Source organism: Lotus japonicus, chromosome 2, assembly GCF_012489685.1.
Source record: "Lotus japonicus ecotype B-129 chromosome 2, LjGifu_v1.2".
NCBI classification, from domain to species: Eukaryota; Viridiplantae; Streptophyta; class Magnoliopsida; order Fabales; family Fabaceae; genus Lotus; species Lotus japonicus.
This window is the reverse complement of record NC_080042.1, coordinates 347,710-372,617: the sequence shown is the minus strand read 5'-3', so window position 1 is coordinate 372,617 and position 24,908 is coordinate 347,710. Positions and strand designations below refer to the sequence as shown.

General features: G+C 40.4%; 5 protein-coding genes across 5 annotated transcripts; 2 read left to right on the top strand and 3 right to left on the bottom strand.

Annotated features, from left to right (window-relative positions):
- The first annotated feature begins 1,398 nt into the window (after positions 1–1,398).
- On the top strand, positions 1,399–2,974 carry LOC130735152 (protein MAIN-LIKE 2-like). The gene is made up of 3 exons (XM_057587251.1): positions 1,399–1,608; positions 1,693–2,453; positions 2,545–2,974. The coding sequence occupies exons 1-3, from the start codon at positions 1,437–1,439 to the stop codon at positions 2,881–2,883; spliced, it is 1,272 nt and encodes a 423-aa protein (XP_057443234.1). The 5' UTR covers positions 1,399–1,436; the 3' UTR covers positions 2,884–2,974.
- Positions 2,975–3,066: 92 nt separating this feature from the next.
- Positions 3,067–6,705, bottom strand: LOC130737353 (PKS-NRPS hybrid synthetase cheA-like). Its single transcript, XM_057589097.1, has 6 exons — positions 6,537–6,705; positions 6,131–6,273; positions 4,831–6,014; positions 4,420–4,727; positions 3,479–4,347; positions 3,067–3,384 (listed from the first exon to the last, which is right to left on the bottom strand). Exons 2-6 carry the CDS (start codon positions 6,269–6,271, stop codon positions 3,190–3,192), a joined length of 2,697 nt encoding a protein of 898 aa, XP_057445080.1. The 5' UTR covers positions 6,272–6,273; positions 6,537–6,705; the 3' UTR covers positions 3,067–3,189.
- Positions 6,706–10,217: 3,512 nt separating this feature from the next.
- Positions 10,218–11,996, top strand: LOC130737354 (uncharacterized). The gene is made up of 2 exons (XM_057589098.1): positions 10,218–11,675; positions 11,778–11,996. Exon 1 carries the CDS (start codon positions 10,647–10,649, stop codon positions 11,295–11,297), a length of 651 nt encoding a protein of 216 aa, XP_057445081.1. The 5' UTR covers positions 10,218–10,646; the 3' UTR covers positions 11,298–11,675; positions 11,778–11,996.
- Positions 11,997–12,456: 460 nt separating this feature from the next.
- Positions 12,457–13,193, bottom strand: LOC130737355 (uncharacterized). The gene is made up of 2 exons (XM_057589099.1): positions 12,885–13,193; positions 12,457–12,790 (listed from the first exon to the last, which is right to left on the bottom strand). Exons 1-2 carry the CDS (start codon positions 13,041–13,043, stop codon positions 12,575–12,577), a joined length of 375 nt encoding a protein of 124 aa, XP_057445082.1. The 5' UTR covers positions 13,044–13,193; the 3' UTR covers positions 12,457–12,574.
- Positions 13,194–20,603: 7,410 nt separating this feature from the next.
- LOC130735122 (uncharacterized) lies at positions 20,604–22,481 on the bottom strand. Its single transcript, XM_057587224.1, has one exon. The coding sequence runs from the start codon at positions 22,479–22,481 to the stop codon at positions 20,604–20,606; it is 1,878 nt and encodes a 625-aa protein (XP_057443207.1).
- Between the last annotated feature and the right edge of the window lie 2,427 nt (positions 22,482–24,908).

Here is a 24,908-nt window from a genome sequence, read left to right as displayed (position 1 = left end):
AAGCTTATCCTACTATATTTTTTACAGTTAATTTTAGTTTTGAAATCATTATAATGAGCTATGTGCCTATGTCTACTACTGCATGTTTCTTTGTATTTCAGTTCTATTTTTTTACCTGTTTCGAATGCTAATCCTTCATTCAAATAATGGATTTTGATATGGGCATAAATTCAGGAAGAAGTTTAATAGCATACTTAAAGTCAAGAGCACATTTTTTTTTCTACATGAATTGAAGGTGCATTTGTTGGATGCTCACCTGAAGGAAGTACGGTCACTTCTCACACTCAAGAAAATTGTTGTTTTTATGGCAGCCAGTCTATAACTGCAACAGATATACTTCCTAGCTTGCTGCTTGACCACCTGTTGCCGCCATTCTCTTCTGTGCTCTTTCAGATTTGTATGTCAAGCTTGATGGTTAATTCAATGGTTTACATGTCACATTTCATTCCTTTCTCATTTTGGACATGGGCGTTTAAGAAGATTTGTGCAGCTGCTACGTCCAACTAAAATTGTAAAGACTCTTCGTGTCATTATTTGTCATCTAAATACATGCAGATGTAGATATTGTCTACCCTGTGTTGGCTAAGATGGAGGATTGGTGACCTGTTAATTTTATATGATGTACTACTAGAACTTTAACCTTTGTAAATGTGCAAGAAGTCAAATTGATTCAATAATAATTCATGAACACATCAACTGGACAGGCATCAAAAAACACCCCTTTTCTTGCTGATTTTTCTTCAAATTACGTGCGGATTTGGCTTCAAAAATATTCGCAGGAAAATTTTGTAAGTAAAACTGCAGGAAAGTTTTGATTTAAAAATTTTCTAAGAAATTTTTTTAGTAAATAGCTTTGCGGGTGTTTTAAACCACTGCTAAATTCTCAGTAAAATCCACAAGAATTTTGTAGGAAAATGAGTGTTTTTAATGTCTTCCTTTTTGTGTTCATGAATTATTATTGAAATTGATTACTGTTTTGAACCATTTGAGGTTTTATGCAATTTATACTAAGAGGCTTGTATTGTGTCTTGAAGACAATTTCTAATCTAATTGACCATGGTTTTGATGGATCTATGCTTCAAATAGTTTTTCATTTTCATTTTTTGCATATCTGCATACTAAAAGCATGTCCACCAATGGTTGTTTTACTACAAATTACAAGAAAGACGTACCATGTTAAAAGTGTGCTGTTATTCATTGATGTCCATGCCCAATGGTATAAAAAATGTAAAAAAAGTACATGACTATAAGAAAAATTTCAAACTCGCATAGTGAGTTTGCTTCATCATAGCTCCAGTCGCTGGTCTAAGTGGTGGGAACTGACAACTTTTCCCTTTGTCTTAAAATCTTTAGTAATTTGCTGCAAATGGTAATCACCCATAAGTGCGATCTTGACCATCACCCTGGACGACGTGTCGGCTCTTCTCCATCTCCCAATGGGGTCGAGGTTCTATACGCCTGGGAGGGGGGAGAGGGACGAGTGTGCAGCGCTATGTGCTGAGTTGATGGGAGGATCTGTTGCTCGTTATCATGCTGAGTTTGATAAGAACAGGAGCCAGACTATTCGCTTTGGGGTCTTGCAGACCCTGTATGATGCTGCGTTGGAGGGTATGTCTTAATTATTACTTGATTAAATAGTATCTATTATTATTGTATTGTTATTAACTGTTAACTGAATTCATTTCATTGTAGAGCACCGATATGAGGACGCTGCACGGATTTGGCTGGTGAACCAGCTAGGCGCGACGCTCTTTGCTAGCAAGAGCGGTGGATACCACACGACCGTCTACTGGATAGGTATGTTGCAGGATCTCGGTCGAGTGTCCGAGTACGCGTGGGGCGCGATTGCGCTCGCTACGTTGTACGACCAGCTTGATCGAGCGTCCAGGAGGGGGACGGCCCAGATGGGAGGTTTCAGCTCACTCTTGCTAGGATGGGCCTACGAGTACCTTTCTGATCGCGTCATTATCCGGAGGGCGGATCCGGAGTACTCGCAGGACCAGCCTAGGGCGCGGCGGTGGGTTATGTCCCGGGTCGGGCATGCAGGCCTCGATGAGAGGCGAGTCATGCTCGATGAGCTGACGGTGGATGACATTATATGGACCCCATTTGAGGACCATCGGGCTCATCGACCACGGGATCAGAGGGCCATGTATTCTGGCTACATCCGGACGCCATTTGGCCGTGTTGTTCGACGACATCTACCAGAGAGGGTTCTGCGCCAGTTTGGCTACATCCAGGATGTCCCTCGACACCCCTCCGAGATCCAGACGACTGGGTCCCTTGCTGAGACCGCAGATGCTGCCTATGCTGATTTTGTGCCGCACCTGCGCCCTCAGGGGATCCCTGTTACTCATTCGGGAGAGGCTGTGGAGGAGTACATGAGGTGGTATGGCGGTGTGTCCCATCGGTTCATCATCCCTGATGATAGGAGGGAGGAGTTCAGTGCTGTGGTAAGTTTGAATTTTATTTTTCATGCAATTGGGATTTTTTGTTCATGATATTTTATTTGTACACTCACATTTATGTACATTATTTTTGCAGACGGTTGTGCGTCGGGTCGTGGACTTGTTGGAGCAGTCACTGGAGGTGCCAGATGCTCTTGCAGTTGGCACGCATGCCCGATCCCTCACTGAGAGGGCGCTGGATCTTATTAGATCCAGCGCATTCATCGGTACCCAGGGAGTAGCCTTTGCTGCTGTCCGAGGAGCTGGAGCTGCAGGAGGCAGAGGTCGTGGAGGTAGAGCGCGTGGAGGCAGAGCCCGTGGAGGCAGAGCCCGTGGAGAGGGTGCACCTGCAGAGGGCGCTCGTGGAGGCAGAGCTCGTGGACCTAGAGGTCGGAGGGGTGGCGGTAGGGGTGGCGGTAGGGGTCGGGGCGAGTGACTGTATATTTGTATATATTTTTTTGTGTACTTTTATATTATGACATGTGACGACATTGTATGGACTCTTTTTATATTAACCACGCTTTCTATTTCCACTTATTATGTTTAGACTCTTATAATGAAAAATAACCTGTATAACTACACCGTGAATAATGAAAGGCAAGATAAGTAACATAAGGCCCATCAATATACCAATGACCATCAAATTACTATTATTAAAAGCAGCAATGAACAACATAAGGGCAAGGCCCATCAGATTAATATTACAGAGCGTTTACAAATGAATATTACACAAAGTGTGGTGTCAGTCTGTGGTGATGTCTACATAGCTTTGGTGACTAAGAGGAACACCAAAAGTAACAAACCAAGCTTCTAATTCTGATGTGAACCTGTGTAAACGTGTAACAAATGGGACGCACCAGCTTACTGATATAGGATCAACATACCGTTCCCACTGGAGAGCAATTGGCGGCATAGAATGTCCAGGAGTTAGATGGAGCTACATTATAGAGAATAACAATAAAATTAGATAACTTACAAATACAACAAATTAATTCACAAACTGGATATTAGTGTACGCAATAAAAAAATACCTGTACAAAGTGATTTATCACATGACCAACAGCTATAACACGATGTACAGGAGGTGGACCTTCTCCTCTTAGTGGAAGGTATGACCAACAACCCTGAGAAGAGATGGATATGAAAACCACTTGGAACCTGGTTGCTACAAGGTATCCCATCTCTGGCAGTTGCATCCATTTATCCTCGGTAGCTGGATGACCAGGAGGAAGAGTGAGTCGAGAATGTAAGGCATTAACCACATGTCTGGACCACATTTCATCATACAATCCTCTGTGTCGTTCAAGTTCGTCTATCAACGCTTCCCTAACACATGGCCAACCTTCCTCACCTGATGGTAGTCCCAGTAATGCAGCAATGGCTCTATAGCCACAGTTTCCATCGTCCTCAACATTCTGAACTGTGTGTATATATGGGTGGAAAAAGGATGGAAAATGACCCATGAAATAGCTTGTATCAGACTTCTTCACACGCTTCTTCTTCTTTGGTGGTTGCGAAGCCTTCTTTGCCTCTTTGATCTCCCTATCAACATGCTCAAAACCTGAAGGATCACGAGTCAAGGATCCTATTGCTTTAACCTTGGGTGGTTTTCTTTCGTTCGCCTTAAGAGTGCGCTTGGACCTTATCTGAACCTCAGGAGTACAAAGTGAACTGCTTTCAGGACAATAGATAGCTTGAAGCTTCCTCCTTACCATACTCTGCCCTCCAGTATCCAAAGAACTGAAATAATGTGTCAATGCCTCAACTTCTGGTTGCATATCTCCATGGTTCATGCCGCAAATATGGTTGCTGATAGTATCTGCAACAGGTTCAGGTACATGCTCCCAACTCAGTCTCTTCCAGAATGGATGAATTGACTCATATGGAATTCTTTCATAACCTGCAAGTTCACAAAAGTGTCACTTTCAATAACAAATAGAATTAATTGACAAGAGAGTGGTTGACCGGTGACCTGCAAGTTCACAACCGCAAGGTAGTCCATGAGTCTCTCTCAACAAGCAATCGCATCCGCCGTAGGACTTCATTCTTATATGTTCATCGTCGATGAGCTGCAGGCATTTGTTTGACACAAATCCTCTAATATTTGTGTAAAATGGGAACATGAAAATGTGATCAATTCTGTGAATACTGCGCTCAAACGATGCTAATATTTCAGTATGTCGATTACATGTCAAACTATGCGACGCATCCCAAGAAGTGGCTAGGTCACCCTTGCAATCCCGCAACATCTTCTTCAAACTGGCATGTGCACCCTCAGCCCTGCAAACAACAAACAGATATCTTATTAACTCTCCAATGTAAACAATCTATCAAATGAAAAACATATAACAAGGCATAAATTAAGCTCATATAATTTTTGTACCTGTTACTTGTTGTTGTTCCAAAGTGCATCACATGATTTGTCCATGCCTTGGCAAATTTTTCCTTGTGGACCAACCATGTAGTAGAACAATAGGAGGTAAAGTTGCTGTATTTGTCCTTGCACATATTAAACAATTGCATCCATTGAACTTCAAATTCTTCAACTGTTGCAGCATCCACCACCTCTCCCCACTTCCCCATAACCAATTCAGCAAAATCATCTGTACCAACATAGAGTTTGCACTTTGCCAAAACACACTTGTTGATGTGCCACAAGCATAATAAATGGCTGGTGTTGGGAAGGCTTTGCTTAGCAGCACTCAATAAGGCAAGATCCCTGTCAGTAACAATCACCTTAGGCAACATGGCTTGATCAGCTAATAGAGACTTCATACACTCCAGTGCCCAAACGTAGTCATCTGTGCCCTCATTAACAATGTAGCAAAAGGCTATGGAGTATGTCTTATCTGTGGAAGTCAGTCCAACAATCTCAAGCAATGGAATTTTATATTTGTTTGTCTTGTATGTGCAATCCATAATCACTACATATGGAAATGTGTTGAACAGTTTGATAGCATTTGGATGAGCCCAAAATACATCCCTAATGACTTCCGATCCAGGCTCATGTCTTTCAAAGTGGACGTACTTGTCACCGTCCAACTTCTTCAACAAGTGTTGCATTTCTGTCAATGACCCGCGGAGGGATTTTCTTAACCTCTTGCAAGCACCATAAATCTGAGATATGGTAGTCAAGTTTAAAGGATTGTTTTCCTTCAAAGTCAACAGCATCTTTCTCGGTGGAACCCAACTCTTTGACATTTTTTCCACTTGCTCCTTCTCTTCGGAATTTAGACGACCAACAAAATTGTGGCTAAGTAGTGACCTAGCTGGTTCATGGTTGTGTGTACCTTCCATCACCTTTAGCCGCCAATCTCTATCTATGCCATTTTTCATAGGTCGTCCTTTTAGTCTAAAAGGACATTCTGTCTTTTGTGTTCTCGTTCCTTCAACAAGGTCAGGGTCTCTGTAGGGAACATACTTACCATGCTTCTCGCACCCCAACATGACATAAGCTTTTCTGCTTCCATTCCCACCGCTATCTGACTTTGTGATCAACACAACATATCCATTTTCAATCGCAATTCCATGAACCCAATTGATAAGATCATCACGGGTAGGGAAAATCTGTTCAATGATGCATACCCAACACACAAACAAGGCATAAACAAGGGTGATCAAGACATAATAAGAATTGATATATTACACTTTCAAAACAATGCAAAAATCTGTTCAAAGAATACCTGATCAGTTGTAAATAAATGCGAGACATCTATACTTATACACGGGGGTACAAATGCTGGTGGTGGCACCTCTTCAGGTTGAGCATTGTTCAATCCAACTTCAATCAATTGGGATTCATGAAATAAAAATGATTCTGTCATCCCTGGAAGAGAATACGGAACTTTATTATCCATATTGCATACGGAACTTTATAATTCGTATTTAATACGGAAATTTATAATTCGTATTGAATACGGTATATTAATTTTCGTATAGACTCCGAAACTTTATATTCCGTATTTTAACACATCTCAGAATTCAGAAAATCATCATTCTAACTACTTAATCTACTTAATCTAACTACTTAATCTAACAACTTCAACTACTTAAACTAACAACATACAACAAACAACTAACAACACTTACCTCAAATGCTATCTTTTTGCATCCAATGGTGGAGAGCTTGCCAATGAAGGAGTTGGTGGTGGTGGTAGGAAGAATGGAAGTGAGGATGAAAGTGAGGTAGGAGAGGGTGAGAGAGAGGGTGGTCTGGAGGCATTGAGGGGGTTAAGGGGGCTGGTGAGGGGTTGGTGACGGAGGAGTAATGGTGGAGGGGTTGCTGGAGGGAGGAGTAATGGTGGAAAAGGTGATGACTGTCAGAGTTATAATACGGAATTTTAACTTCCGTATTCTATTTTATTGAATACGGAAGTTTAAGTTCCGTAGGGCATTTATGGGTTAAAAAAAAAGAGGTGGGGCGCGGAGCCCCATAGGGGGGGCCCCAAACCCAACTCCCCATCTCTGTCAAACCCAACCATGTCTTTTTTTGTAAATTTATCTTATTATCTACATTAACTCATAAAATAAAAAACATTAATTTGTAAATTTATTTATATTAATTCATAAAATAAAAACATTAAATTATTTGAGTAACCTATGCATCAGGTCAAAAGTATTGGTGCAATTTTACAACACTATTAAAGTGGTGCACATTAGGGGACCCCAACTTAAATAATAAAGTGAAGAAGAGAAAGACATTGATATTCTAATTGAGCAGATTTAGCTTGATCAGTTTGATATATAACACGCGCTCAAATAGAATGAGAACCTGCATGTTTTGAATGAGCATTTAAGCCGTCTAGTGCATTGCATGGCTTAGTAAGTTAGTAGTACCTGCTAGTGGGGAAAACAATGTTGAAAGAAGCGATTTTGTTTCATGTATATTAACATATTAACACCAAACAATGCTACTGAGCCAAAATGTTTGTTATAGTTTCGTTGGACCAATGCAAATGACTCTAAATTTCAAGAGGTTTCTTGAAATTTCAATTTGGAAAAAAAATCAAAAAGGAAATGATCAGAAAATGGAAAAAAGAAAAGAAAAAAGAAAAAGAGAGCCAAACTCATTGTTCTAACATTCTCAAATTTATGTAAAAGCAAACAACACAGCCACACAGGGACTATCTCAAGGAATAAACCTCAAGCCACATCCCCACACAAATGTTGACATTTTGAATTCACACAGCCCATCTGATTGCATCAAAAGCTCACCCATTCTGATTTCACCCAAAATGTAACAACAGAACGTTTTGCAGATGTGGCTGGTCCCACTTGGATAGCATTAGTCAATTAATAGAAATGCAAGAATTATTAAGACTAGAATATCAATAATGGACAAAGCGCTTATAACCAAAGAGTAAAAATATAAGCTTCAACACAAGAGAATATAATATCCGATAGGGATAGTATCATATGTGTTAAGAATATTCGATAGGGATAAGAGACTCATACTTCATAAAAGAATGATGGATGAGGAAAAACATCAGAGTTTAGTTCTCTGAAATCTCGGGAACAAAGTCCAACATTTCACATGCCAATGATGAGCAGGATGCCTTATGCTCATGCTCTTGCGCCTTGCTTAGTCTACTCTAGATCTTCTTTCTGCAAACATGGTACAATTAAAACAATGACATATATAATAGAATATAATATATATACAAAAGCATATAAAACATGCAGAATTAACAATAATAGAAAAAAACAAGGCTTAATTCCAATTTGGGCCCCTGATGTTTCAAGAATGGGCGATCCGCACCCCCCGTGTATAAAAGTTGTGGTCAAACTCCCCTTTGTTACAAAACTGTGCTAACGAAGCCCTTCCGTTAGCTTCCGTCTGTTGACCAAACGGAAGTGGCTTACGTGTATTTTTAATTTATTTAAACCTTTATTTTTTTCAAAAACATTCCCTCTAAATTGACCAAACCCGATTCCCCCCAAATTTTTCCCAAATTGAACCCTATATTTCCAATTGAACCCTAAATTCACCATTAGAACAAAGAGAAAGTGTGCGCCTTCAATCCCTCAAGTTCCTGGGTTTCTATCTCTGAATCGAACGGTTGCAGACCAAGATTCGTGCATGGCAAGGAGAGGGAGAGGTCGTGGACGGCGTGGATCGGCTGGAGCAAGGAATCCGAGGCAAACCCCTTCGCTGTCGAATAGTGAAGCTCCGCATGTGGTCCACACTGCTGGCCATTCGAGGTACCTTTTCCCTTCCTCTCTGTAGTTTCCTGTATATTTTATGGTTCAGGGTGTTTAATTTATTGCAATTTACTGTGGTTGTTGGAATCTAGATTGGCAACTGTACATATTTGGCATGGGGGAAAGTTTGTGACTCACCCTACGTATGACTATATTGATGGGGTCTGTGAAAGTGTTGAGAAGTGTGATGTTGATACCATAAACTCAATTGAGTTGGTAAAATTAGCCAGAGGTCTAGGTTACAGGTCCTTCAAAGTGTGGTACCTTCAACCTGGGTTTTCCCTTCAACATGGGTGCAGACACTTTTCAAGTGATAGTGATGTGGTGAGGTTCTTGGATGAGCACATTGGGGCTGATGAAATTACATTCTACATTGAGACATTGACAGATGTTCCTGGATCTCTATCAGGCTTGGTAATTGATGATGATGATGAGGTTCAGATAGTCCCTGGACCTGAGGTTACTCAACCTGAGCTTCTCACTGGAACTGAAACTGAGGTTGTCACTCCACCAGAGGTCACTGAAGTTGAGCTTCTCACTGGACCTGAACTTGAGGTTGTCACTCCACCTGAGGTTACTCAAGAGGAGTTTGTCACTCCACCTGAAAGTGTTGCTGCTAAGGTTACTCAACCTGAAAGTGTTGAGGTTTCTCAACCTGACACTGCTGAGGTTACTCAACCTGAAACTAAGAAGGTTAGTCAACCTGAAACTGCTGAAGTTGTTATTGATGTTAGTTTTGTGAGAAGGTCTGAACCTGAGGTTTCAAGCGAAGATGAAGATTATGATGGCGGTTCTGAAGAAGTTGAAGATGACAGTGACGTGAGCCTTGATGACAGTGACTATGATGAAGCCTTTGACTGGAGTCAAGTTCTTCCAGTAGATTACAAAGTCCCTAATGCTGTTTGCAAAAGCCCAATTGTTGCCTATTTTGAAGATTTTGTGGATGAGAATGGGAGTTCTGAAGACCTAGAAAGTCCAGCAGAGGATAGTGATGAAGAAATTGACAATGTAAAGAGGAAGTTTCCAAAGTTCAAGGCTGGAGATGATGATTCTGTGATCAAATTTGAGGTTGGCCAGATATTCACAAATGCTGATCTGTTTAGAAATGCTGTGAGGAACTATGCTTTGCAGAATAAGAAGGATCTTGTGTTTGATAAGAATGATACAAAGAGGATTGTGATAAAATGCACTGAAAAGTGTCCATTTTACTTGAGGGCTTCCAAGTATAAACAAAATAATTATTTTCAGATTGTCACATTTAAGGATGAGCACACATGCTATTTGAGTAATAGAAACCGACAAGCAAGGCCCAGTTTTCTTGCTAAGAAGTTTGTGCACCTTCTAAGGCACACCCCTCATATGAAACTGAAAGCTTTAGCTGAGGAAGCTAGACATAGGTGGAGTGTGAGGTTGAGCAGATATCAAGTATCTAGAGCTAGAGTGAAGGCTTTAGCTATGATTGAAGGGGCAACCTTGGAGCAATATAAGCATCTCAGGAGTTATGGTGAAGAGCTTAGAAGAAGCAATCCAGGAATCACTGTCAAAATCAAAACCATGGCAGGTGCTGGTGTAGCAGTATTTGAGAGGATATATGTATGCCTAGCTGCATGCAAAAGAGCCTTTGCCACCACATGTAGACCTCTCATTGGTTTAGATGGGTGCTTCCTCAAAGGAGTTTATGGGGGGCAACTCTTGACTGCTGTTGGAAAGGATGGTAATAATCAGATGTATCCTATAGCATATGCAGTTGTAGAGGCTGAAACAAAAGATTCTTGGGAGTGGTTTGTGGACTTGTTACTGGCAGATTTAGACAGTATAGAGAGCAAGAGATGGTGCTTTATATCTGACCAGCAGAAGGTATATATTACTGCATTTTAATTACATTCTTACATGTTGGTTGAGCTGTTGTTTTAATTTTAAGACTAATTTTAATTACATTCTTACTTGTTGGTACTTGAATGTCTTGAATTACAGGGGCTTGTTCCTACACTGGCAGCAATGGATGAGAATGTTGATCACAGATTCTGTGTTAAACATCTCTATGGAAATTGGAGGAAGAAATACCCTGGACAGGAAATGAAAGGAGCACTTTGGTCTGCTGCAAGAGCAAATACTATGTCACATTGGGAGAAGACAATGGATAAGTTGAAAGAATTGAATGAGGAGGCTTGGAATGACATGAAGCAGATACCTATCAAACAATGGAGCAGAGCTGGCTATAGCACATACCCAAAATGTGACTTGCAAGTTAATAACATGTGTGAGGCCTTCAACAGAGCAATCCTAGAGTATAGGGATAAACCTATAATCAACATGCTTGAAGGATTGAAGTTCTATCTTACCAACAGGATTGTGAAGCAAAGGGATATGGTTATTAGGTACCAGGGTGATCTATGTCCAACCATTCAGAAGAAATTAGAGGTGTCTAAGAGAGACGCTGCTGCATGGCTTCCTTTATCTGCTGGAGACCCTAGGAATTCACTTTTTGAAGTAACTAATGGGACTTGGAAGTATGCAGTGAACTTGGATGCTAAATCTTGTGCATGCAGAAGGTGGGACCTAACTGGTATCCCTTGCTGCCATGTTGTAGCTTGCATATGGTACAACAACACCAGGCCTGAGGATTTTGTAGACCCTTATTACTGGTAATTGTGTTAATGTTGTATCTTGTATTACTGAAATTGTATGTTGCATATCTTGTATTACTGATATCATCTCATTTATGTGTTTAGGAAAAGTACGTTTTTGAGGACATATGAAAATATCATACTACCATCAAATGGTCCTGACTTGTGGCCTAATCCTGGGAATAATGTATTGCCAATCATCCCACCAGCAATGAGGAGGGCTCCTGGAAGACCAAAGAAAAAAAGGGTGAGGGCTGCTGATGAGCCCAGAGATCCACATAAGCTGCAAAGGTTTCAATCAACTGTCTTTTGTGGCAACTGTAGAAGGGCAGGCCACAACATCAGATCATGCAAGGCAAAAACAGCTGCTGATATTGTTATTCCACCAGGAGGGAATAAGGTAATGATTTGCAACAACTAACTTATTAATTTGTTTTAAATTTATTTTCCTTTCCAACTTTTTTTATTTCAGCTCTGGTTATTTCATGTTTGGAACTAACAGAAACAGAAGAAGAAGACTAAAGAGGCAAGTGGCAGTGGAACAACTGAGGGAGCAACAACTCAGCAACCACCCCTAAACCCAACTAATGGAGCATCTCAGCAACAACCCCAGGGAGCATCTCAGCAACCACCTCAAGGAGCACAATTCAATGTTGGTGTCTTGACTCAAGAAGTTCCATCACAGGGAGGAAGCTCAAGAAATGAAGTGGGAACTACATCAAGGACCAAAAAGAGGTCAAGAGCATCATTGAGTTTTGTGGAAACTTAAGACAGTCTCACTTGAAGAAGGCTGCAACATTATGTGTTTTGATTAAGTGGGAACTAGTTAGGCATATTTTGATGTTTTGGTCCCTTTAATTATGATGTTTTGTGAACCTTAGTTATGATGTTGTGGGAACCTTAATTATGTAATTTGTTATGTTCCTAACTTACCTTTGAAGGTTATGAACCTAAATTATGTATTTTGTGGTGTTTTAATTAAGCATGATACCTTTGGAGCTTCAAATGTTGTGTTAATTAAGTATGATTTGGTTTCTGTGGACATGATTTGGTTTCTGTGAACATGATTTGGTTTCTGTGTTAATTAAGGATGATGTGGTTTCCTTGTTTTGTAACATGCATCAGGATAGATAGCAAGCCATAGCAAAATTAAGGTAATATAGCAACATAGAAACATAGACTTTAGACTAAACTGTGAGAATTCTCATTGCATTAGAATATCAAGTAGCAATTAGGCTACCAATTACATTCCATCATAACCAAGTAGGCTTAATTCCTAACCAGTACATGACATGAGCCCTATTTCCTAAGGTAAATTTTCAGCAACAACATTACAATCACAAGCAGAAAAACTGCACTAAGTCCCCACCCAATGACACAACACCTAGTCAAATAGATCTCCTTCTTCTTATGCACTTCAAGCTTGCGGATTAGCCCAGAAATAACCTTCCTATCACGTACATTGCCTTCCCCATCATACCAATGAAAATATGAGCACAACCTCCTCCCATAAACCTGAAAAGGAAACCCAGAAATATTACAAACATTGTCAATGATATTTTCCAAACTAAGATGAAAAGGAAACCCTGTTTCGATTGTCAAAACTTACTTGATATTTTCCACATCCATAGAATCGCCGGCCAGCATTTTCACCCACCCAACATGTAACTAGTTTCGACTCAGCCCCACAATCGCAAACCCTTGTCGTTCCTCGAACAGACCCATGGGTCATGGAGCTTCCACTTGACATTTGGCTTCCTCTTTCCATCTATCGCAGCAGCGACTTCCTGGGGGGAATCGGTTCTTCAAGCTACTGCTATCGTCTTCTCCCTCGCACCGGTTCTTCAAACTACTGCTATCTTCTTCTCCCTTTCTTTTCTCTTCAACAATGGTGAAATTAGGGTTCAAGTTGGGTTCAATTTGGGGGATCGGGTCTTATGAATTGGGGGGGGGGGTGATTTTCATGAAAAAATAATTGTTTAAAGAAAATATAATAACACGTGGCCGCCACGTCAATTAATGAAGCCACTTCCGTTTGGTCAACAGACGGAAGCTAACGGAAGGGCTTCGTTAGCACAGTTTTGTAACAAAGGGGAGCTTGACCGCAACTTTTATACCCGGGGGGTGCGGATCGCCCATTCTTGAAACATCAGGGGCCCAAACTGGAATTAAGCCAAAAAACAAATATAGTCCATAATGCAAAATGATAGAATCATACAGCAAATAGTTGACATATTCAACCCTGCTTTCTTCATCACCCGAGATCAAGCTTTTCATTTTTCCACCATCAAGGACACCAACAATGATAGAGATCATTAGAGAATCGATCTCCATCCTCTTCAAAATTTTCCGACAATATTTTTCAAGGGTAACATCCATAGTAGCACCACTAGCATGGGCATGAGCAGATACTGATGGTTTATCATGGACGAAAGTCGAATTGGTGACCGGTGCAGATGGCCCGCTAGATAGCCGACTAGAATAGAGGGTCCTAACCAGGGTTTTGCCCCCATCACCACTTCTGCTCGTATCACCGCTTCTGCTCCTATCCCCACCTCCCGTGACAAACCTCGGGATAACCAGCCGTAAGCTCAACAACGTCCTCAGTCGTTTGTTCAACTCCCATCCATCCAGGTTGCATCCAGCATTTGTGGCCTGATAGAATAAAACACAAAATACTATACCAAGTTATAAGAAGTTACATACAAGAAAAACGGTGCACTTGTGTCACTTGTGTCATGTCATGAAGATGAAGTAAAGAAACAAAAAAGAGAACCGTACATTGTTATAATTTGATATCAAAAAATTAAGTCTCTTGCCCAAGTCTTTAGCAGTTTTCACTTCACAGTGATTGATGCCCTTGTTGAAGAGTTGTGCCAGTAGATTCCACGCCTCTGGCTGCTTCAATGGGTCCTTTGATCCAGATCCAAACGCCGCAAACTTTTTTTTGTTTTTTTTGGCCTTTGTGGCCAGCTTTATAAGTTTTTGGTCCATTGCAGTAGTCCATCCAGGTTGTGTGAGAGAGACCAAAAACTATATGATCATGAAGTAAGTAACCTAATTTCTATTCCCATCAGTAGTATCAAGAAATTTCCAAAAACAAGATATTAACCTACCTGATTCTGATTCATAACCTTTGGAGTAGAGGAAGAAGCACAAGAAGATGCAGTTGAAGTACGGCGATTTGGGCAGCTTCGCTTCCTCTGAAGCTTCCTCTGAATGAAGAGAACCGTTGGTGGAAAATTTTAAAAAAAGACTGGAGTGTAGTTTGTTAGGAACTTTGGAGTTGTGTTATATTGAGAAAGTAATTGAAACAAATCAACAGAAAAGAAAAACCATACCTCTGTATATTGAGTTGCACTTTTCCTCTTGCTATAATTATTCTCCATACCAGCTCGACCTCTCTGTTGTTATATCTGTAATTTGCATTAACTCGCAATTATTTACTACTCAATTATGGTTTTTTCAAAATTATAAATCTGAAATCATGGATCGGAATAGAGACTGTTTCAAATATTTTAACTTATTTCCATCAATGGTATAATTAATATACAGTATATAGTATAATTAATTTTCCCTATTGAGGAGGGATCCATCCATGGACTCCAGGAGTCAGAATTTTAACTGACTCCAAATCTTTACCCTCAATTTTAAATAAAAACAACGGCTGGGATTAACACTGTAACACCCCGATTTCGGTGGCGTCACCTTAGTAACCGAAAGTAAACTTAATGCGGAAAAACGTGAATATATTTTTCTTTTTGATAATAACTAAGACAAGACTGAAATAGATAAAACCCAAAAACCGAAAAGCAACAGAACTAATGTACAATATATAATACAGCCCCCGCTGTAAGTAACAACCTCGTCACGAGTAACCTCTAGTGACGGAAAGAAAAGTGTAGCGCCCGAAGGCAATATGTACAAACTGAAAGTAAAGGTGAAGTGTCCGCAACACCATCCCTCAAAACTGAGAATAAGCTGGCCCATCGGCCTGAAACAAGACCTCCTAAGTCCAACCAACTCTCTGTGATTCCTGTAAAGAAACCACACAAAAAGCTATAGGTGGGAAACTACCCTGTCCCCAAAGAAAACAAATGATGTTCAGAGCTAAGACCCTACTCCTACACTAATCCCATCTCGAGGAGCTCACACCAGCACTAAAACCTACATGCTAGCATGATCGTCGTCCGAATTCGAAATCCAGAACGACCTAGTCTATGTACACCATCCGTCCTCCTCTCGCAACCGCGATGCGCTCCTGTTCCAGCATCTCAACCCTAGTCCCCCCCGAAGGGCGAACCATCATGAACTAGCCCGCCAAAGACATCTGACAATGGGCGTTTGTCCGCCAAAACACACACAGAAGACGCGAGGGTCAACTCCAAAGAATTATGTAAATAATAGCACGGATATATACAGATAATAGAATAGCCACTTAGGCTTATAGCTAGGGATAACGTCCTAGGGTGGCATATTTCACAATGAATATAAACGACAGTAAATCACAGTTAACATGCCTCAAATAGAATTAACAAGTATCAAACACACTCATCAACTAAGTCAGTATGCATGTTGCATGAAATGATATGCAGGTTAACCCAGTCAACCAAATGCAATCCGGAACGGATGGACATCAAACGGATCAATCCTAGCACCAGCAACGGTGGGACCATTTCTGCCCGCGTGCCTCTTACACCACACAAAGGTAGCCAGATCAGCCGTAACCCGTAGGTCTGCCATTTCGGTCTGCTACAAGAGTCGTCTACAAACGCTCTTACACGACATTCCGGGTCTTATGACCATTTTGGAAACCGACGAGGTCCAGAGTACGTCCTGTGTTAATACCTCATTAATGTTGCATGAATGCAGGATGATTAGTCAAACAACGTCTCCGATCTCACTCGACACGTCGCCACGTGTTCTAGCTAAATTAATGTCTCTAAAAGCTTACCCTAAGGTAACAGTCGATTCTGCGACAAAAGACACACTTCACAACAACACATAACTCATGATGATCTCCAAATCATCCGACTCATCTCAATCCGATGGTCAAAACTGCTCAACGAGCAAGAGTATCAACATACTCGGGAACTATCAATTCCCCGGACTTATCCCCAGGATAGCCCAACCACACAGCTGCTCCAACAGCACAAGAACATCAACATACTCAACACAGCTGCTCCAACAGCACAAGAACATCAACATACTCAACACTTGGATCCGACGACACTTCTCGTTTTCCAAAACTAAGATTTGCATCCGAAGCTTCCTTTCGAGTTTGTTATCATTATTTGAAGATTTAGAGGTTGTTTAATGTCTTATGAGTTTTCTTTTCAAAATAATATCCTTTTAGTCTTATCGCAAAATCTTATAAGTTCTCGGGATCTCCTAATCCCCAACTAACACCAGAGAATGTCTCGATCCATACAACACCACGACAAGGCCCGAATCTCATTCGTCCTATCAAACTTTCTCAAAACTCTCAAAATAAAATCGGCATGACCTGCCCGCAATTCTCACTATACAGAAACTCAGATTTCATTACAAAAGCAGAATTAACTCAGCACAATCAGTCAACATGTCATACATCAACATATTAAGCAATAACCACATAGCGCTTAGCATATAAGCATGCACCACACATCCTAAATTACCCAATTAGCACTTAGCATGTAATTCACTCTCAAAAACATTCAGTAGATGGATCGTCTACATTGTCAGTCGAAGCCTCAGAAAACATTTTTCCAATCAAGCACAAACAAGTGCATAAACAGTAAACAATGTCGAAAGCATAGACCCTAAGCATTAACTAGAGATTCAGTGAGAAGCCCTCACCTGCAGATTCTCCAGGGTTATCTCCTAAAGCTCCTTCACAATCAAAGCCTTGCTCCGCTGGAAATTCCTCAAAATCACCTTTAGAGCAAAACCACAGAAATACTATCAGAATCTATCGGAAACTAAGCTATCAATACATCACTAAGGTTACACGAAGTAGTACATACTCCGAGGTACGATAATCTAGCGCGAAAGGACAAGTTTTCGGAAAAGGAAATTTTCCTCCTCCTCCCCCTATAGGCTCGGCCACTTTAGGTAATTAGGTGACTCGATTTTTCTTCGATCAAACTTGGTTCCTATGCTATCATTAGCCGTAACTAAGGGTATTCTGAACTCGGAAAAATTATCGGATCAAAAACTGTCGCAGGGGTATTTTGGTCATGATTTTTAACTTAGAATTTTCAAAACTGAAATCCCAAAAACCAAATTTGACAGGGACGTTACTAACGACGTTTATGACAACTAATCCTACTAGCACTAAGCTAAGGCGATAGTTTTCAGCCTAAAGGTTGAAGCTTTACCCCAAAAATGGGTATTTTAAGCAGAAATTGATTCCGGCGGAATTCCGGCGACATTACGGAAAAACTAACCCGACAGAAGTGCTCTTGGGCACGTAGGGAAGATGTTTAGACAGAGAAATCAAGCTATTTGGACAATTTTCCAAAAACCTCAAAACTTTGAACTCAGAAAAGTCTAGAGAAAAGCTATGGAAAAAACGATCAGAGGTAAGGATTAGCGACTATACCTCGGCACCTTGAAGTAGCAACTGATTAATTCGACGATCAAGCAAGAAATGAACAAAAGCTCTTCTTCCTTCTTCCTCTTAGCAAATTCGCAGGTTTTGGAGAGAAAAGGTGGAAATTTGTGATATTTTCTCATTTCTTGGCTATATATAGAGGTTGGAAAAACGCGGTAAAATGAAAGTTTCGCGAATCTGATTTTTCCGGCTTCATTCTCCGTGAATTCTAAGATAGGTTTTGGTGACATAAATCCAAAACTCAAAGAGGTTTCCTTGTATTTTAGGTGACTAATGCAAAGTCGGTGTAAAACTATTTTACCCGATAAGTTACTTTTTGCATCGAATGTCGGAATGGAAAACTTCCTTCTGAAGAAAGATTGAAATCATCGAGAGAAATGGGTGTACGCGTGTAGAATCTTCATTTGAAGCTCTGAATAGAAAAAGTCTTCATTGTCGGTTGATTCTAGGGTTTTGAAATACCAGGGATTCGGTTTCGGCAAACTTCCGATGATTGGAATCGGACGTTCGTAGATCCTAGAGTTTCGCCTCGAAACGATTTTGATATATGGAAAAAGAGAAGTTCTAACATTTCTCCGAAGATTTTTGGACTAAAATCCTACAGTGTTCCAAGGGTGGAACATAGTGTTATTTCCTATGATTCTTGTCCTAGGTTTTAAAGCGAATATTAGTCGTGCTATAACTTAAATCGACTTCGATACAATCCTCAGACTTTTCCTGAACTTTCTCCTTCATATATTTGTTTCATTTGGTAAACTCTAGTTCAGGTTTCCCTTCACGATACATCAACCCTAATCGTGAATAAGATTCTATTTACTTGACACAAGCTTAAAAACTTGGGTCTTACAAACACCCTATGATCTCCCACGACGTGACCCTTTCATTCCTGTTTCTCAAGTTTGCGAGAAAACACAGCACGAACAGAACGGCTCAAAGCACTGTACAGAGTGCAATCTTCTGATTTATTTGGTTATATCACAAAGTGACCATGCCAAGTTATTTGGAGTAGGTGGAAGAACCCATAATCTAAATTGAAGAGGCTGAAATAATCAGAGATGTGAGATGTGGCATCTCCTTCCTATAAAGCAATCAAAGCATTGTTTTCCTTAATGAATGAACACTTTCAAATGAGCGCAACACTCCATGTCTCCATCAATTAACACTTTCATCTAATGCTCAGAGAAATTAAGGAGGATTGGTCCTCTAACAAGATTTGTCCTAGATCTGGAGGGCCCTCCTCTACCCATACATTATCAGAGTAAGACACAGCAAACTTAGACATAAAGTCAGCAGCCATATTACGTTGGCGCTTTACATGAACAAGGGAATAAGTACCCAAACTAGACAAAAGTATCCTACAATCCTCTAAGATACTATGCAGATAAGAAACAGCATTTCCAGTGAACTTCCAAGCTTGGGCCAACACCAAACATTCCTCTTCTATTTATTTTTTTCCTTCTATCCCTTCCTCTCTAACTTTTTATATTGTTACTCTCTAACTTAAACCGACCAACCCTGTTTTTTTTTTCTAACCTGAAATTCGTATTCACCTAGGACAGATGTGATACACAATGTTGCAACAATGTGTAGCACAACAAAACACAATCAGAGTATCAAAAATAAACAAACAGTTAAAACACAAGGAGTTGTTAACCCAGTTCGGTGAACATCACCTACGTCTGGAGGATACCAATCCAGGAGTCAATTCACTATCAAATAATAGTTCTCAGGTCACATAAAAGTCCCTCTTATACCTAAGTATTCCCCCTTAGTATAGAGCCTCTTATATGTTCACCACTATTACACAAGTGAATCAAGCTTAGCCCTTCTCCTCTAAGCTATGAGAAAACTTTCTCTAACTCCTAACAATCACTGCCACAGTGATCAAGACATGTTTATCAAAAAACAGTTTGATGAGATTACAACTCAACTAAACAAATTCAACTTAGTACTTTGATGAACTAAAGCACTAAGTTGGTACAACACTCACAAGAGGACTCACAAACAAAAACCCTAAGATCAATATCTGAATCTCTGAATTCGTGTGCAGCTAGGGTTTACAAGTTCCTTTATATAGACGTTCACTTGGGGCTTGGATCTTCAATGGGCTGAATGTCCTAGAGTCCACTAAACACACTTCTGGATAGAATCTTCAAGGAATCAAATCTTACCAGAATAAAATAACAGAACCAAGTAAAACAGAATTTGAGATAGACTTGGTCCACACGATATTAATCTTGTTACTTCAGCCAAGATTAAAACAAACACGCCTTCAGAAGATAAAACGCACAGCATAGGATAAAAACTTCTGAATCACCATACAGATAGCAACCTCACAACAAGCTTGACTTTAACGACTGAACAAGCAACATATGTAATTCCACCATGTTGCTCCAGATGTTGGAACGTATGGTTGCACATCATGGTTTGAGCAAAATGCAGCCAATCAAAAGAACTACAATCTCCCCCTTTGGCAAATTTTTGCTAAAACATGATTAGAAAGCCAAACAATGCAAAAACAACCATACTCATCCATTAACACAAAACCGCACACAGCATATGATGAACTGAACACACTACTGAGTCGGAATGCCAATACCATACTTAGTCTGAATAACTAAAACACTCAACACCATTCTCCCCCTTATTAGCAGAATTTGTCAAAGGGTGCAGAGAGTCAGCAGAAGCCAACAAAATATTACAACCAGATTGAATGGAGAAGGAACAAATACACTAAGCACTAGCAGAAGTGTCATCATCAGAAGTACCAGTAGCATCTTGATCATCAGCAGCATTGTCTTCAAGAGGCCTCTTGCCTTTAGTCAACTGCAGAATGAGAGTGTCCACATTCTTCTTCCTCAATGTACAACTAGTAATTGTGTCCTGAAGCATCTTAGACACCGCAATAAGCGCAGCAATAGGAGTCTCAGGAGTCTTCTGAGAGGAAGTACCCTCCCCCTGAGTCATCTCAGCCAAATCAGCAACATCAGAAACATGGGCACCAGCTAGCAGCCTGGAATCAATAGTGAGAAGACTAGCTTTCTTGCTAGGAACCTCATCATCAAGGAGAATTTGAGGATGTTGACTTAAAATAATCCCACAAATTAAACAAGGAAAACCAATAGGAAGCCTGACAGCAAAAGTTTCAGCATGCTTCATAGTTTGAGCAAAGACATATTCACCAAAATCAAACTGAGTTTGAGTTCCAACCAGATAAATTAATTTGGCCAAACCTGAAGAAACATCTGAGCTATGTGTAGTAGGAGCCCAATTTGCAGCACCAATGCGATTCAAGATAGCATACTTCACACTCAAATAAGTAGAAGACAACAATCCTTTAGCAGGCCATACCATATTCTGACCAGCCGTGAGTTCTTCAGTGATAGCACTCAATGACAGCTCTTCATTTCCTGTGGCAACAGTGCTCCTTCCCAAATACTGGTTAATGATCTCAGGTGAAAAATGGACACACTTACCACGCACAAAAACTTTCCTGAACTCAGGATGCCCAGAAACAGTGCAATTTGTAGTCACATTCACAATAAATTCTCTCACCAACTTGTCATAGCAGCCACCTATCTCAGTAACAGTTTTCAATAACCCAGCAGCCTCAAGAAGTTTCATGATTTCTTGACAATGCAGAATCTCACCAGTCAATTCCCTCTCTTGAGCAATCCTGCGCTGATAAACATACTTCCACTTACCAACACTCTCTTCAGAGTGAAAAGAAATATTATCCAAAGGAGCAGCAGGCACATTTTCTGGAATTCGTTTCCCAATCTTACGCTTCTGAGCAGCAGGACCAGTATCTGACTTATCCAACTCCTCAATTGGAGTCTCATCAACAACAGGAGCAGCATTGTCTTTGTGAACCTTTCTCTTGACATTCTGGACAACAGGAGTATCATCATCAAGAATAATGACCTTCTTGCGCTTCTTGTTTTCACTCAAACCCAAACCTAACGTCTTGCCAGAGGAACGCGTAGAGTACTTACGAACAACAGTCATCTTTTTCCTCTTTGAAGCAACAGAAGCAGAAGCACCAAGGGTGTTGAGCAACACCTCATCAGATTCTGAGTTCTCAATGACATTCTGAACATCCTCGACATGCATATCTTTATCAACAGAGGGAGTAGAGATGGGAACCATTACCTCTTCCTCAAGATGATCAGAATCCTTGTTGCAATCAGTATCAACACCGTGGCTTGATTGGTTGTTGCTTGGTGATGGAACAATTGGATCTACATTTGCATGTAAAACTTCCTTGAGAGGAGTTTCCAACACTTCAGTGATACGAGAGTCAGCAACATCATCACCCGTACTTGGGTTGATTTCAGCCTCGGAATTCACTCTCTGAGTAGCCTCAGAGCCTCTCGTTACCGTCTTCCTCTTCGCTTTGGACGCATCTGACTTGGATCGTGCCTTTTTCCCTTTCTTCTTGTGCGGATCAGATGATGGTTGAGAGATACCTTGAGCAATTGCGATTTCACTGGTATGAGGAGAGGATTTGGAAACCCTTGAAGATTTTGGGGTTTTGGATTTCAGACCCATTACCTTTACCCCGTAAGCATTCATCTCAGGAGTGAGTTTCTTGCTAGAATCTTGACTCATGGTGAAGAAGACACACAGAAGGAAACACGGGTCTTCAAGAAAAGAATGGACGGTTTTGGAGTGAGTTTCAGAGATTTGAAGTTGCACAGTGGAAGTTGCAGGAGAGATTATCAAGAAACAATGGAAATTCCTGATTAAGCGTGTCTCAGTAGTAATGACAAAATAGCCGTTGGCACACAAAAATCCCTTTAATTGCTATAATTCCTCAAATAAACAGATACCCAATAACTGCCTCAATTTTTCAAACTGTGTGGCATCCAGAGCTTTGGTAAAAATATCTGCTAACTGCTTCTCAGTTGAGACATGTTCCAGAGTAACAGTGCCATCTTCAACTAACTCCCTGATGAAATGATGACGAATGTCAATATGTTTTGTTCTGCTGTGCTGAATTGGATTTTTAGATATGTTGATAGCACTTAGATTGTCACAAAACAATGTCATAACATTTTGTTGCACATTATACTCCTTTAACATTTGTTTCATCCACAACAACTGAGTGCAACTGCTTCCAGCAGCTATATATTCCGCTTCTGCCGTAGAGAGAGAGACACAATTTTGCTTTTTACTAAACCAAGAGATTAGATTGTTTCCAAGAAAGAAACATCCACCTGATGTGCTTTTCCTATCATCAGCACTTCCAGCCCAATCCGCATCACAGTAACCTGTTAACACTGAATTAGTGTTGTGAGAGTACAAAATGCCATAATCACTTGTACCACTGATATACTTAATGATCCTTTTCACTTGAATGAGATGACTAGTCTTTGGTTCTGCTTGATACCTAGCACAAACTCCAACTGCAAAAGTAATATCTGGTCTGCTGGCAGTGAGATACAAAAGACTTCCAATCATGCTTCTATATAAACTAGGATCCACATCAGTACCTTTCCCATCCTTTGTAAGCTTGATATGAGTTGCAGCAGGTGTTCTTTTATGGCCAGCATTCTCAAGACCAAACTTCTTAACAATTCCCTTGGCATACTTACTTTGTGTGATGAATAAGGTATCTTCCATCTGTTTTACCTGAAGTCCCAGAAAGTAAGTTAATTCGCCTACAAGACTCATTTCAAACTCAGATTTCATTTGTTCAACAAATTGTTCCACCATATGGTTCGACATGCCACCAAACACGATGTCATCAACATAAATTTGAGCTACCATGAGTTCACTGCCATTTTTCTTAACAAACAAGGTTTTGTCAATGCCACCTTTGTCATAACCATTGTTGATCAGAAACTCTGTTAATCTTTCATACCAGGCTCTAGGTGCTTGTTTTAAGCCATACAGAGCCTTTTTCAATCTGTACACATGATCTGGAAAACTTGGATCTACAAACCCTTTAGGTTGTTCCACATAGACTTCTTCATCCAGGTAACCATTCAAGAATGCACTCTTGACGTCCATCTGATATAGTCTGAATTTTAGCACACATGCTACTCCTAACAATAATCTGATAGATTCAAGACGAGCAACAGGAGCAAATGTTTCATCAAAGTCTACCCCTTCTATTTGAGAGTATCCCTGAGCAACTAGACGAGATTTGTTCCTTGTCACATTACCACTTTCATCAGACTTGTTCCTGAATATCCACTTAGTTCCCACAACATTTGCATCATCAGGTCTTGGAACCAATTCCCACACTTCATTTCTCTTGAACTGTCCCAGTTCCTCTTGCATGGATTGAATCCAGAACTCATCAGTCAGAGCTTCTTTGACATTCTTTGGTTCTATTTTTGATATGAAGCATGCATTAGAAACTAGATCCCTTGACCTTGTAATAACCCCATCATTCAGATCACCAATGATATTTTCTTTTGGATGTATCTTCTGAATTCTAATAGAGGGTTCTTTGGTAGCTAAAGGCAGTTGAGAGACAGTGTCTTCTTGTTCATTTTGGAATTGAATTGCTGGCTCATCTGGTTCCCCATCAGTACACTCATACGGTAGATCATCTTCATCATGTGCTTGTTCCGTTCTTTCATTGGATGTATCATCAACAACAACATTAATGGATTCCATCATGACTCTCGTGCGGATATTATAAACTCTGTAAGCTCTGCTGTTTCCAGAATACCCCAGAAATATTCCAACTTCACTTTTAGGATCCAGTTTTCTCCTATGTTCTCTGTCAGTCAGAATGTAGCACTTGCTCCCAAAAACATGGAAATACTTCACTGTAGGTTTCTTTCCTTTCCATAGTTCATACTGAGTGACTGTGTCTCCTTGACGAATAGTGACACGATTGTGAATGTAGCAGGCAGTGTTGATGGCTTCAGCCCAAAAATGATATGGTAGATTTTTTGCATGCAACATAGCTCTAGCAGATTCTTGCAATGTCCTGTTCTTCCTTTCAACCACTCCATTTTGCTGAGGAGTGATAGGAGCAGAGAATTCATGTTTGATTCCTTCAGATGAGCAAAACTCAGA

What these genes read in the sequence shown, in the direction of transcription:
- LOC130737355 (XM_057589099.1), bottom strand. Translation starts at nt 13,043, where the DNA reads ATGGAAAGAGGAAGCCAAATGTCAAGTGGAAGCTCCATGACCCATGGG. An exon ending in ATGGATGTGGAAAATATCAA is followed by an intron (nt 12,791 to 12,884) that starts GTAAGTTTTGAC and finishes TTTCCTTTTCAG; the next exon opens with GTTTATGGGAGGAGGTTGTG.
- LOC130735122 (XM_057587224.1), bottom strand. Translation starts at nt 22,481, where the DNA reads ATGAGTCAAGATTCTAGCAAGAAACTCACTCCTGAGATGAATGCTTAC.
- LOC130737353 (XM_057589097.1), bottom strand. Translation starts at nt 6,271, where the DNA reads ATGACAGAATCATTTTTATTTCATGAATCCCAATTGATTGAAGTTGGA. An exon ending in TTGCGGTTGTGAACTTGCAG is followed by an intron (nt 4,348 to 4,419) that starts GTCACCGGTCAA and finishes GTGAACTTGCAG; the next exon opens with GTTATGAAAGAATTCCATAT. An exon ending in TGATAAATCACTTTGTACAG is followed by an intron (nt 3,385 to 3,478) that starts GTATTTTTTTAT and finishes TCTATAATGTAG; the next exon opens with CTCCATCTAACTCCTGGACA.
- LOC130735152 (XM_057587251.1), top strand. Translation starts at nt 1,437, where the DNA reads ATGGGGTCGAGGTTCTATACGCCTGGGAGGGGGGAGAGGGACGAGTGT. An exon ending in GTATGATGCTGCGTTGGAGG is followed by an intron (nt 1,609 to 1,692) that starts GTATGTCTTAAT and finishes ATTTCATTGTAG; the next exon opens with AGCACCGATATGAGGACGCT. An exon ending in GGGAGGAGTTCAGTGCTGTG is followed by an intron (nt 2,454 to 2,544) that starts GTAAGTTTGAAT and finishes TTATTTTTGCAG; the next exon opens with ACGGTTGTGCGTCGGGTCGT.
- LOC130737354 (XM_057589098.1), top strand. Translation starts at nt 10,647, where the DNA reads ATGGATGAGAATGTTGATCACAGATTCTGTGTTAAACATCTCTATGGA.